The sequence below is a fragment of the Erinaceus europaeus genome, chromosome 8 (assembly GCF_950295315.1).
Source record: "Erinaceus europaeus chromosome 8, mEriEur2.1, whole genome shotgun sequence".
NCBI lineage: Eukaryota > Metazoa > Chordata > Mammalia > Eulipotyphla > Erinaceidae > Erinaceus > Erinaceus europaeus.
This window is the reverse complement of record NC_080169.1, coordinates 28,564,899-28,579,167: the sequence shown is the minus strand read 5'-3', so window position 1 is coordinate 28,579,167 and position 14,269 is coordinate 28,564,899. Positions and strand designations below refer to the sequence as shown.

The 14,269-nt window shown below is 39.9% G+C and overlaps 1 protein-coding gene across 1 annotated transcript in view; it reads right to left on the bottom strand.

Annotated features, from left to right (window-relative positions):
• The window catches only part of IGF2BP3 (insulin like growth factor 2 mRNA binding protein 3), a 164,412-nt gene that overhangs the window by 40,103 nt on the left and 110,040 nt on the right, over positions 1-14,269 (bottom strand). The window contains exons 4-5 of the mRNA XM_007523954.2: positions 7,825-7,876; positions 7,673-7,736 (exon numbers count right to left, since the gene is read on the bottom strand). Of these exons, the coding sequence (XP_007524016.1) occupies positions 7,673-7,736; positions 7,825-7,876 (116 nt within the window). The remainder of the gene's footprint in view (positions 1-7,672; positions 7,737-7,824; positions 7,877-14,269) is intronic.

Genomic DNA, 14,269 nt, shown 5'->3' with positions numbered 1-14,269 from the left:
GAGTCTCTCTTTATGCAATAAATGAAATTAATCTTTTTAAAAAAGAGACTTTCATGCCTGAGGCTCCAAGGTCCCAGTTTCAACCCCCAACATCATTATAAGCCATAGATGAGCAGTGCTCTGATTAAAAAAGAAGAAAAGTAATTATTTGGGTCATTAAAAAAAAAAAAAGAAAAGTGACCTGTGGAAAGAAGGGCAACTGACCATTATAAGACTGAGTATCACATCGTACAATAGAGAACTCCAAGTACATAGCTGGGCACCAAACCCATGTTGCTGCTGTCAGAGAGCAGACGGCATTTATTAAACGTATCCCACTGCCTAAATGCCAACTAGGCAGAGTTTTTAAAACCCTCAAACCACAGTGCTCCAAACTTGGGCACATTTGAAAAAAGAGGGGGAAAAAATGCAGGGATAACCTAACAATAAGCAATCACTTTCTCATGACTAAAGAGTCTAGGTTTCTGAATTTTAAGCAAACCACTGAAACCTTTGAATGCCAAGTTTGATATTCGGCTTTTTCATTTGGTGGTTTGCTGAGTCTGCAGAGAGAAGATAATATTTTTTTTCAGCTAAATCTACTGTATATGCAAGACATGATGAACAATTATCAGAATTATTCAAAACATATGCATCCATTCCAAAGGAACTCAAAAGTGTTTACCCAATATATGTATTACTCACAGTCCCACTTCCCGTCACTACTTGACTCTCTGCTCTAACACTATTTTAAGAGTCATTCAGAAGATGGCAAGTAATTTTGCTAGTTGTGAGCATTTAATTGTATTAAGTTTATTAGGTATAGATGACAGTTCAGAGTTGAAAGGGCCTTGAAAGTATAAGTAGTTTATCTTAAGGATAAAGGAGAGAAAAAGGAGAAGTGGAGTACAAAGAAGTCAAACATATCCCAAAATATAAACATATACCGTAAGACTTAATATTGAAAAAATAGAATCCAGATTGAACAAGTAAACATACTACTTAGATGAGGTCACTTTCTTTAGTATCAGTTCCCTACAAAACTAACAGTCTTTTCTTTTTCTCTTATCACTGAGGCCTCAAACTTACACAATTCTTGCAGTTACAGTCAGAAAGACAGCAAAGACACCATAATGCTGCTCTATCGTTGATGGGAGTTTGCCTCTTGGTACTATGCTGTGCGTGGAGCTCCCAGATGGTTCTAGAGGCTGAACCTAGGTCTTCATGCATGGCCAAACATGGAATCCACCTGGTGAGCTATCAAACATGGAATCCACCTGGTGAGCTATCTACCTCCCAGTTCCTAAATAACTGACTTTGAAGTTTCAAACACTATGTCTAAAATTTCCCTTTTTCTTATTCTCTGAGGTCACTCATCTCACACAGGTTCTAGCTAAATAAAGTTTAGATATAACAGAAAAGTCAAACACTTAAAAGTTTTCTCCTTGTTCAATCCCCCAGTCCCTACATCTGCAGGGGGAAAGCTTCACAGGTGGTGAAGCAGGGCTGCAGGTGTCTCTTTCTTGTCTCTCTCCCTCTGTATCTCCCCATTCCCTCTCCATTTCTGGCTGTCTCTAATAAGTAAATAGTACTTAAGAAAATAAAATAAAATAATTAATTAAAAATAAAAAACCAAAAAAATACATCATGACTTTTCTGATAACCCAGTATTTACTTTCAAAGGACATCATTACTAATTAACATTATTAACAGAAAATCACTACAAATAAACAGTGAAAAACACCACAGATAAAGAGTAGAGGGTTGGCTACATAGACTGCAGTAGGGATGAAGAACTTGGGTAGAGTACTGTAGCTGATAGAAGATAAACCACAAAAGTCCAAAGAATGAACATTGTGATTTTTAAAACAATGATGCCTGGGACAAAATCTACAAAACTCAATGGCAGGGGGCCAGGCAGTAGCACAGCCGGCTAAGGGCACATGGCACAAAGCCCAAGGACAGGCACAATGATCCGGAGGTTTGAGCCCCTGGCCCACATGTAGGAGGGTCGATTCACAAGCGGTGAAGCAGGTCTGCAGGTGTCTTTCTCCCCCCCACCCCACCCCGTCTTCCCTTCCTCTCTCCATTTCTCTCTGCCCTATCCAACAACAGCAGCAGCAATAACAACAACAATAATAACAACAACAATAAACAACAAGGGCTACAAAAGGGGGGGGGAGACTAGCCTCCAGAAATAGTAGATTCATAGTGCAGGCAATGAGCCCCAAGCGATAACCCTGGAGGGGGGTAAAAAGCAACAAAACAAAACAAAACAAAAAACAAAAAACAAAAAAACTGGGAGCCGGGCAGTAGCACAGCAGGTTAAGTGCACTTGGTGCAAAGCACAAGCACCCACCTAAGGATCCCTGTTCAAGCCCCCCCCCCCCCCCGTTCCCCACCTGCAGGTGGTGAAGCAGGTTTGCAGGTGTCTCTCTTTCTCTCCCCCCTCTATCTTCCTCTCCTCTCTCCACTTCTCTCCGTCCTATCCAACAACAATGACATCAATCAATAACAACAACAACAACAACAATAAAACAACAAGGGCAACAAAACGGAATAAATAAATAAATAAATATTAAAAAAACAACGGCAAATTTAACAGAGGTAATTTCTGAATGTTAAGAAATTTCTTCATCACACTGTTTTATTATTTATTCACAATAAATATTTTAGTTATAATTTCTATTCAGTGCTGGGGAGTGAAATGAGGGCTTTTGCTATATATGAGACCTCTGATAGGCCTTCACTCAATTTTTAAATTCTATAGAGAGAAAAACAGGGAGAGACACCAAAGCACCACTCCACTATCAGCAAAGTCATCCCCCACCTCTGGGGGCTGTTCATGGTTCTTCTTGTGTTGCAGGACATCAAATCCAGAGCATCATACATACTATGGCATGTATTCCACCCACTGAGAGATCTTCAAGCCCCTAAGAGTAAATTTTGCTCACTTAGCCATCAACTAAGTTGTTCCAGGTATTTCTACAAATTTCCAATCTGTTAGGGAAGAATTCGCAAGAGGAGTTTAAAAATATAAATTATTCCTACATGCTAAGAAGAAGAAATAATAGGAAAAGGAAGCTGTAAGAAAGAAGAAAAGAAATATCTACTGATTCTAAGGCTATTTCACTTTCATTGCAATTTGTAATTTCATACAATTTTGTAATTTCCATTACAACTCTTCCAATGAGTGGGTCAGGGCAATAACTTAATCTGTTAGAACACAGGATTTGTATGCCTGAAGCCCCAGAGGTTCAAAGTGTAATCTTTATAAGCCAGAGCCAAGCAGTGCTCTCATAGATCTTTGTCTCTCTCTTGAAAATATATCTTTCTTCTTTAAAAATATCTTCCTGTGAGTAGTGTTTGGCCTTGATAGTGTTATCTGAGCATTCCTGGAAGACAGAAGGAAATAGGTGTTTCAGAGACCCAAGTCTTTCCTGCTCCAAACAGTAAGAATACTAACTACATAGTTATCAGTTTTAAAGATTTATTAAGTAAATTAGTAATTCATAACGTAAGGCTAAAACAATTCTACTTCCTACTAACAAGTGTAATTAACCTTTGATTTTTCTTAACCACAAAGTCACAGGAATTTTCATATGAAATTCAGTCTCAGAGACAGCCTCACAGAGGAATCAACCTTAATAGTAGCATTTATAGTTGTAAGTAACAAACAGGCAGTTATAAATGCCTTTAAAAAAAAAATAGCAACACCAGAGTACCACTCAGCTCTAGCTACTGGCGGTGCTGGAGATTAAACCCAGAACTTCTTGTATATATGTCCTGTGTGCTACTACTGTGTATCTTTCCCCAGCCCCAGCTCCACAAATCCTTTTAACCTAAGTCCCTAACTCCTGATTACCAGTAGCCAGTCATTATCTGCAATGAAGTATACTACAGACTAAGAGAGTATTATCAACACCAGTTAAAATAAAAAAATGCGGGGAGTCCGGTGGTAGAGCAGCGGGTTAAGCACACGTGGTGCAAAGCACAAGGACCAGCCTATGGATCCCGTTTAGAGCCCCCAGCTCTCCACCTGCAGGGGAATCGTTTCACAGGTGGTGAAGCAGGTCTGCAGGTGTCTATCTTTCTCTCCTCCTCTCTGTCTTCCCCTCCTTTCTCCATTTCTCTCTGTCCTATCCAACAACGATGGCATCAGTAACTACAAAAAAAAAAAAAAAAACCTAAAAAGTAAAAAAATAAGTAAACAAACAAAAAAAACTAAAAAATAAATAAATAATGCTTAACAGCTGCTAATTTGAGAGCTTGCTGCCTTTTAGTTTTTAAGAGAAGTGATTTGGATGTGTCATTTTATTTTCTCTTAATAGTCTCATGAGCTAAGAACAATAACCAGTTTCATTTAACAGATGGAGGTGAACCAAGACTAACAATTTACATTGAGAAAAGTTGTGGTATGATGATCTATTTGACTTTGGAATGTGTTCTCGTAAACTCTATCCTCTGCTCACACCTTTACAAGTCTATCCTGACTGCACAGACTCCCAAGAAACAGATGTTAAGGAAAGACAACTGAGAATAATAGCTCAGCCTTTACTACCTCAACATGTGAGCTTTGGCTAGCCTACCCATTAAAGACTGGTGAAATCAGACCAGGTTAATTTAGACAACACCAGTGTTTCCTCCCCTCCCCCATGCTCCATTGCTGACACTATGGTCTATTTACATAATCATTGTTTTGCCTGAAAGATCCCCACCACATTATCCCCTTCAGGGTATTGCTAATGCAGTTAAAACCTCGCAACAGATGCTAAGGATGCTTCCACCTTCCCAGCATGCCTTTTGCCAATCTCCACCCCCTTTCCTAGCCAATCCCGTTCTGACTTGCCACTTCCATTTTTTACCAGCTGCTGTTCCTGGTTTCACTTTCTTCCTGGTTTGAGCCCCCAGCTCCCCACCTGCAGGGGAGTTGCTTCACTGGTGGTGGAGCAGGTCTGCAGGTGTCTAACTTTCTCTCCCCATCTTCCCCTCCTCTCTCCATTTCTCTCTGTCCTAACAACAACATCAATAACAACAATAATAACTACAACAATAAAAAACAATAAGGGCAACAAAAGGAAAATAAATATTTTTTTTTAATTTAAAAAAAAATCAACTGACAGTGCAAGTGGGAATATAAACTAGTGCAGCTATTCTAGAGAACAGTATGGAGAGTTCTTATGTAAATACCACTCTTAAGCATTTATCCAAAAGACATGAAAACACTAATTTGAATCGACATATGCACTTCCATGTTTATAGCTCCATTATTTACAATAGTCAAAATATAGAGGCATTGGGAGTTGGGCAGTAGCTCAGTGGGTTAAGCGCACGTGGCGCAAAGCGCAAGGACAAGCATAAGGATCCCGGTTCAAGCCCCCGGCTCCCCACCTGCAGGGGAATCACTTCACAGGCAGTGCAGCAGGTCTGCAGGTGTCTATCTTTCTCTCTCCCTCTCTGTCTTCTCCTCCTCTATTTCTCTCTGTCCTATATTAAAAAAAAAATAGAGGCATCATTGACAGCGACTGTGTAAAGAAATTATGGGACGTACTAAACGGAGTACTACTTGACAACCAAAAGGGACAGTATTGTGTCCCTTGGGACAAAATGGATGGAACTAGAGGAATGACATTTAGTGAAATGAGAAGTGAAAGACAAGTACTGGTTGGTTTCACTCAATGTGGAATAAAGAATTGATGCTCTACACTGAACTTGGGGGTGGCAACCTGATTCCAAGATCCTGGGAGAACTATGGTGGGAGTTGGGGGTGTGATGACAGGACAGAAAACATTGGTGGTGGGAATTTTGTGAAACTATACCAGTGTTATCTGATAATCTTGTAAGTCCCTAGTAAAATATTTTTTTAAAACAAGTGTTAACTATTAGAATAAAAGTTTCATGACTACTAACCTAATTTAAATTTCTGATTTAATTATTTAGTTACCTAAATTACCAAGATAGCAGTCTTTTTCTTCATTCGTTTGTTCTTTTTTCTTTTTTTTCTTCTTTCAACAGAAGTCTGCCAATATCTAACAACCACTACCAAAGTGCTTTTAGAATTGAAACATTTACATTCAGCTTGCTATCATACTGGGATTATTTTCAGCAGCATTTCTGCCTTCATTAGTTAGTCTACCTTTCCTGTGCATGAACTTTTTTTCTCTCTGTATTTATTTTTTAATTAATGATTAACAGGATTATAACAGGATTATAGAATAAAAGGGGTTCAATTCCACACAATTCCCATCACCAGAGTTCCATATCCTATCCCTTCCCCATTGAAAGCTTCCCTATTCTTTATCCTTCTGGGAATATGGGCCAAAATTCTTTATGGGGAACAGACAGTGAAAGGTCTGGCTTCTGTAACTGCTTCTCCACTGGACATGGGCATTGGAAGGCTGATCCATACCCCCAGCCTGTTTCTAGCTCTCCCTAGTGGGATAGGACTCTGGGGAGGTGGAGTTCCAGGAAACTTGTTCTCTTCTCCTTCTTCCTTCTTCCTTCTCCTCCTCCTTCTCCTTTTTAATGTGGAACTTGGGTCTCAAATGTGTGTCAGAAGCCTTTTCCAGACCTCTCTCATTTTAGAAAAAGAGAAGAGACAGAGAGGAGAGAGAACAAGACAGAGAAAAGTGATATTATAGCATTATGCTCCAATGTCAGGGTTCGGGTCTTGAGTATAGTAAGGCACAGACTATATTGAGTGAACTTGAGTGAAATATCTCTCAGCTCAACTATGCTTGTATGCTTAATGGCCCATTCCTTTTGGGGAAAAAAGTGAAATTACTAATGATAAGATACAAATTTCCAATTAACTAGGTTGGCAAAGTTTGGTAAAACTTTGTTAGGGAGAAACATGGGAAAATGGTCTCACACAGTGCATGGGGAGTTCTATCAAGTATACTTGCAAATGTCAAGTTAAAAATGCACATAAACCTTGAACAAAAAAATCTACTTCTAGAAACTCACATCTGTAAAATGACACACAACAGGGGATTTACTAAAGCATTACTCATAACTGCCAGAGACTTGAAACAACCAAAACATATACCTAGGACTAGCAGTCACTCCATAATCATGCAACCAAATTCTATGCAACTTCAAAAAAAAAAAAAACCACTTAAAAGTTGTGAAATCATTTGTATAAAAAGGCTGAGAAACACACACACAATTTGGATTCTGTGTGAATATTTCCAAGGGAAAAAAATGAGGTAAGTGATGATTGTGTTCACTTAGCAATCACACTGAAACATACTTTTTCTGTCAACAGATTGTAATAGTCCAAAGTCAGTGCACTCTTAAATGATAATAAAAATTAATAAATAAGCCAATAAGGATTTAATACTACTGTTAGTTCTTAAACATAATCAATTTACCATCTTTGGATAAAGTATCAATAATGTCAATAATGTATGTGTACACACACATACAGCCCTATGTAACTTGGCAATAATACCCAGAACTGGAGTTTTTAACAAATAGGATGTGATTCAGCTTCACATCTTATCCATTACTGACATCAAAGCTACATTTGAAGTTTAGTCAAACTTTATCCAAAGCAGATTCTTATTAGAGAATCAAACTAAAACGAGCAAAATCAAACTTACAAAAAAGTTTATTCTTACTACTCATCAGCCTAAAATATAAGGGTTATTATATATAAATAAGTCCAAATAAAAAGTTTCAAATTGCTTACTGTCTAGCTTGGTCCTTACTGGAATAGGTGACATTTACCACTGCAGTTTCCGAGTCAGTGTTCACTAGAAGAGAAAAAACAGAGAAAGATAATTAGTTTACTTTCTACTTCCTTCTTTTTGCAAATTTGAAAGCAATTGAGAAGACATGTACCTTGCTCACAGCTTTCCACCACTCCATACTGGACTAGTAAACTATCCAGCACCTATCAGGAGGGAGGAGAAAATTATAAATTTTGAGTTTCTCAGTTATCAGAAAGGGCATCATTATGTATTTAAAAATCATGAAGTAACTGTCATGGAAAAGAGCCCCGGAAATGAACTGAAGTTTTGGACTAGAGAATCAAGGGCAGGCACAACAGAAATCACATGAAATGGGCCTCTCTCTGTGTTGATCCCAAGGTTCTGTACTTTCAGCTCATTTACTATGGCTAACCAACAAGTAAAGCCACACAGCAAAGTACTCAAAGCCACAGTTGCCTGGTTCCTGCATCTGTCACTTATGTATCAGTACATCATCTTACTCCCTCCTTGGAAACATAGTTACAAGACAAGGGCCCAAGTTAGGAAACTCAAGTTTTATCTTCCAGATGGTTTCTTTTGAACACAGTTGCTTTTACAGCTATCCTGGGTATAACAGAACAGACTACTAACAAGGCAGGCTAGTAAAAGAAGAACAATGCTGATAACCTAACTGCAATCTTGAGTTAAGACAAAGCTAATTACTAAGTACATCAGTACATAGGCAATAAAGAGTATAAGAAGAAAGGGGAAAACATTTTTCTATGCCACTTACATATTCTTATTAGTGACTTACAAAATTATAAATAATAAGCATACAATTACACACACACACACACACACACACACACACACACACACACACACACCCTATGGTGGACCTGAAAAACTCCTCCTTCCACTAGAGTCTTTATATTTTGGTGCAATACACTAAACCTACTCCAAGTTGTACTTTATGTCTACCTTTCTGTTCTTCTCAACCTGTCTATGAGTGGGATCAACCCATATTCATCCTTCTCTTTCTGATTTATCTCATTTAACATGATTCCTTCAAGCTCCATCCAAGATGAGGTAAAGAAGGTGAATTCACCATTTTTAATAGCTGAGTAGTATTCCATTGTGTTGGACACTTGGGTTGCTTCCAGATTTTGGCTACTACAAATTGTGCAGCTATGAACATATAGGTATACACAAATCTTTTTGGATAGGTGTGTTTGGATCCTTAGGATATATCCCTAAGAGAGGGATTGCAGGGTCATAGGGTAGGTCCACTTCTAGCCTTGTGAGCATTCTCCAGACTGCTCCCCACAGGGGTTGGACCAATTTACATTCCCACCAGCAGTGCAGGAAGGTTCCTTTTACCCCACAACCTCTCCAGCATTTGTTGCTGCTACCTTTTCTGATATATGACATTCTCACAGGAGTGAAGTGGTATCTCATTGTTGTCTTTATTTGCATTTTTCTGACAATCAATGACTGAGATTTTTTGTTTTGTTTTTTTTCCTCCAGGGTTATTGCTGGGGCTTGGTGCCTGCACCATGAATTCACTGATCCTAAAGGCCATTTTTTCCATTTTGTTGTTCTTGTTGCTATTATTGTTATTGTTGGATAGGACAGAAATAAATCCAGAGAGGAGGGGAAGACAGAGAGGGGGAGAGAAAGATAAGACACTTGCAGACCTGCTTCACTGCTTGTGATGTGACACCACTGCAGGTGGCGAGCCAGGGACTTGAACCAGCATCCTTGTGCTAGGTGCCATGTGTTACTGCCCATCCCACCCCCAACATGGAGCATTTTCTCATATGGCCTTTTGGATCCCTTCTTTGGTGAATATCCTGTTCATATCCTCTCCCCACTTTTAAATGGGGCCAATTGTTTTTTAAAGAACATTTCTAAATCTTCAGTCTAATGATCTCCCAACTGAGCTATTTCAGCACATCATTTCTAAATCTATACTGAGATGGAAAACGTACAGTTTGAAACTATGTTGTTTACCATCTTTCTTGTTGTGCATATTGCTCTTAAGGAGAGGCTTTTAAAAGTTAATTATAGGGGAGTCGGGCAGTAGTAGCACAGCGGGTTAAGCTCACGTGGCGCAAAGCTCAAGGACCAGCGTAAGGATCCTGGTTCGAGCCCCCAGCTCCCCACCTGCAGGGGAGTCGCTTCACATGCGGTGAAGCAGGTCTACAGGTGTCTGTCTTTCTCTCCCCCTCTCTGTCTTCCTCTCCTCTCTCCATTTCTCTCTGTCCTATCCAACAACGACGACAATAATAATAACTACAAGGGCAATAAAAGGGAATAAATATTTTTTTAAAAGTTAACTATAATCTGAATATAGAATAAACTGCAGGTATGTGTCAGTATAAATCAAATTCAAATATCCCCAACTGTGCTTTGGTAGGTGGCACAGTGGATAAAGCATTGGATTCTCAACCATGAGGTCCTGAGTTTGATCCCCGGCAGCACATGTACCAGAGTGATGTCTGGTTCTTTCTCTCCTCCTATCTTCCTCATTAATAAATAAATAAATTAAAAAAAAACATATCCCCAACTTTCAAAAACTGTAACTATTTTTTTTCTTGAAATGTGAAATAAAACAAGTTTTTATCAATGTACAGTGAACTCTTACTCATCAATGTGAATACAAAATTTGAAGGACATCCCTTAAAACTTCATTGGCCGCATGCCCCCCCAACACACACACACACTAAACCATTAAGAAGTCACTAAATAATTTTGGGTAATTTAATATTAAATTTCAAGCAATGTCTTCTAAAAGAACATTTTACCTTATGTGATATGGATGGGGGAGTACCTGACATATGCATAATCCTATCACTCTCAGGTCAATTTTTGCCATACTTCTCATTTCAGACAGACCTGGGGTGGGGCAGGGAAAGTTACCCCAAGCCCTGTATCCACTATGGAGCTTCCTCCAATGCTGTTGTGCTGGGAACAGAGTCCAGTGCCTTATACACACAGTAAGGTGCATGCTATACTTACTAGCTGACCTGTCTATCTCCTTGCCTTTTCTTGGCTTTTGTTGTTTAAAGTATTGACACAGTGAATTTACCAAGGAGAAACTACCAATAGAAGCAATCTATTCTGTGGTCCAGGAGGTGGCGCAGTGGTAAAGCTTTGGACTCTCACGCACGAGGTCCTGAGTTCGATCCCCAGCAGCACATGTGCCAGAGTGATGTCTGGTTCTTTCTCTCTCCTCCTGTCTTTCTCATAAATAAAGAAGCAATCTATTCTACTTCAACCACTCTTTAATTATAATTACTATAAAGTCAAAGCTCGATTTTAAATTTAGAACACTTAACTAACTACATAAAATTCCACAGGAACAATAGGATAGTCTTTTGGTTTCCCCTCAAATCCCTAGCACCTAGAATACACAGGTATAAAAAAAATGTTCAAGGGGCCAGGTGGTGGTGGTGGTGTACCTGGTTGAATGCACATGTTAGAATGCACAAGGACAGGAAACTAAAAGCAGGACCTGACCAAATTGTAAGTAGGGCACCAAAGTAAAAACCCTGTGGTGAGGGGTAGACATGCAGCTTCCTGGGCCAGTGGGGGGTGGGAATGGGTGGGAGGGATGGGTCACAGTCTTTTGGTGGTGGGAATGGTGTAGACATATAAATCACTAGTTAATTAATATTGTATGTCTCAAAGATTTTCAAAACACAAACTGAATCTTTTTAATATATAGGCTGTGTATTTGATATGTGGACTCTCTCAAAAGCCTAGACCAAGTAGATGAGAAGCATCCAATAGCACAGCTATATACAAGATACTGGGTACTGTACAGCAAACCCTAACAAAAGGACTTTTCAAAGTTAACCCAATTACCAAATAATGTGATGATAACATTAACTATCCATTGTCTTTCTGAACCCTAAGACAGCAGGAACCTCACATCTCCACTATAGAGCCCCTACTTCCCCCAGTCCTGGAACCCTTGGATAGAGCTCACTTTCCTGTATGCCTCTCCCAATCCATATCAAATAATGTTGCATCCGCCGATCACAACCTAACCAACGCAACAAGTGCCACCTCAATATGCTTCACTTCAGACTGTGTCCAGACACTTCACATGTGGAATGACAACCCTTCAGCTTCATTACTCGGGTGAGACCTTTCCTTTCATAGTATACTCTAATTTCATCTCAGGTGGTTCACTTTCTAACAACACCAGTTTCTGTGAGAGAGAGCTTATCTTCACACGTATCCATAAACTACTGCAAAATATATACCTGAAAAGCAGAAGTACACTAGAGTTTGCAGTGAGTACCTCCCTAACACTTCCTCTCCACTATTCTAAGCTTTGGGTCCATGATTGCTCAACAATTTGTTTGGCTTTGTATGTTAACTCTCTTTTCAGTCACCAGGTTCCAGATGCCATCAGGATGCTGGCCAGGCTTCCCTGGATTGAAGACCCCACCAATGTGTCCTGGAGCTCAGCTTCCTCAGAGACATGCCCTACTAGGGAAAGAGAGAGGCAGACTGGGAGTATGGACCAACCAGTCAATGCCCATGTTCAGCGGGGAAGCAATTACAGAAGCCAGACCTTCTACCTTCTGCAACCCTCAATGACCCTGGGTCCATGCTCCCAGAGAGATAGAGAATGGGAAAGCTATCAAGGGAGGGGGTGGGTTATGGAGATTGGGTGGTGGGAATTGTGTGGAGTTGTACCCCTCCTACCCTATGGTTTTGTTAATTAATCCTTTCTTAAATTGAAAAAAAAAAAGAATGCACAAGAACTCGGATTTAAGGGCCCCCCCCCCACGCAGGGTGAACCAGTGCTGCATGTCTCTCTTTTAGGGGCCCAGGAGGTGGCACACCTGGTTAAGCACACACATTACCTCACACAAGGAACCAGGTTCAAGCCCACTCACCACCCGCAGGGAGAAAGCTTCACAAGTGGTGAAGAAGGGTTGTAAGTGCCTCTCTCTCTCCCCTCTATCTCTCCCTCCCCTATCAATTTCTCTGTCTTTATCCAATTAATAAATATATAAAAAAATTTTTAATAAAAATTATTTTTAACACAAGATGCAGGGGTGGGGGAGAGAGAGATAGGGAACACCACAGCATCACATCACTCTGGCACAAAGGATGCCAAGAATTAAATTCAGGGCTTCAAGCTTCCAAATTCAGAGCCCTACACAACGCACCATCTTCCATGCTCCCTGTTTATTTATGTTTTTTAAAACAAACTTTCAGGACCAAAAAAATATCTTATATGTAAGTTAGCAAAATTCTAACTATTCTAACTAGGTATTTCAAGACATTTTATATATATATATATATATATATATATATATATATATATATATATATACACACACACACACACACACACATATATACATACACACACATATATATATTTATTTCCCTTTTGTTGCCCTTGTTGTTATTCATTGTTGTAGTTACTGTTGTTGTTACTGATGTCATTGTTGTTGGACAGGACAGGGAAAAATGGAGGAGGGGAAGACAGAGAGGGGGAGAGAAAGATAAGACATCTGCAGACCTGCTTCACCGTTTGTGAAGCAACTCCTCTGCAGGTGGGGAGCCAGAGATTTGAACCCGGATCCTTACTCTGATCCTTGTGCTTTGCGCCATGTGCGCTTAACCCGCTGTGCTACCGCCCGACTCCCAAGACATTCTATTCTAAGTACTTGGAGCAGCAGGAGAGGTACATCCATTTAGAATGTATTTGTTTGGGGTGGTTTTGTTTTGGCCCAGGAACCACAAAAGTGCAGTTTCACTGCAGCTTGGCTGGCTTTTTCATTCTTTTCATTCAGATAAAACAGACAAGATATCACAGAACCAGAGCTTCCCCTACGGCTGTTGCACTCCTATGTGGTACTGAGGAGTTAACCTGAGTCATACACATGTCAAGGAGTATATGCTACTTGGTGAACTATCATCCCAACTCAAAATGTTAAATTTAAGTTATTGTGACAGTAGAGTTTTATAATACTATAGTTTTTCCTCCCTTGATGGGGTGAAGAAGGAAGAGAGAGGGTATGGGGTGGGGGGAAGGAGAAAGAGGAGGAGGAGGAAGAAGGGGAAGGGGGAAAGAAAGGCAAGGGGGAACAGGAAGGGAGAGGGGGAGGGAGGAATGGGGATGGGGAGAGAGGGGGAGGGGAGAATGATGGAGGAGGAGAGAGGGATGGGGAGGAGGAGTGAGATCCCAGAACACTGTTTAGCTCTGGCTTAGGGTAGCTCAAGGGGATTTAACCTTGGAGCCTCAGCTATCAAAGTCTTTTTGTGTAACAGGTATCTAACCACATGGTTTAGCTCATATCACCTTGACTTCTACTTTAGAAAACACAACATACAACAAGGGCAATAAAAGGGAAAAAAATATATAAATATAAAAAAAAATTTTAAAAAGAAAACACAACATAAAACTGACAGGTGACTTGTAAACAACGCTGACTAAGCCTGTTGTTCTCATGCACTAGAATTTTAGGGTTAATCACAACTAGGGGCAGATGAACCATGTCAATAGCGTAGATTCATAAATTCCAAGAGTTTTCAGCCTGCAAATGATTGTGCAGTGCTATAAC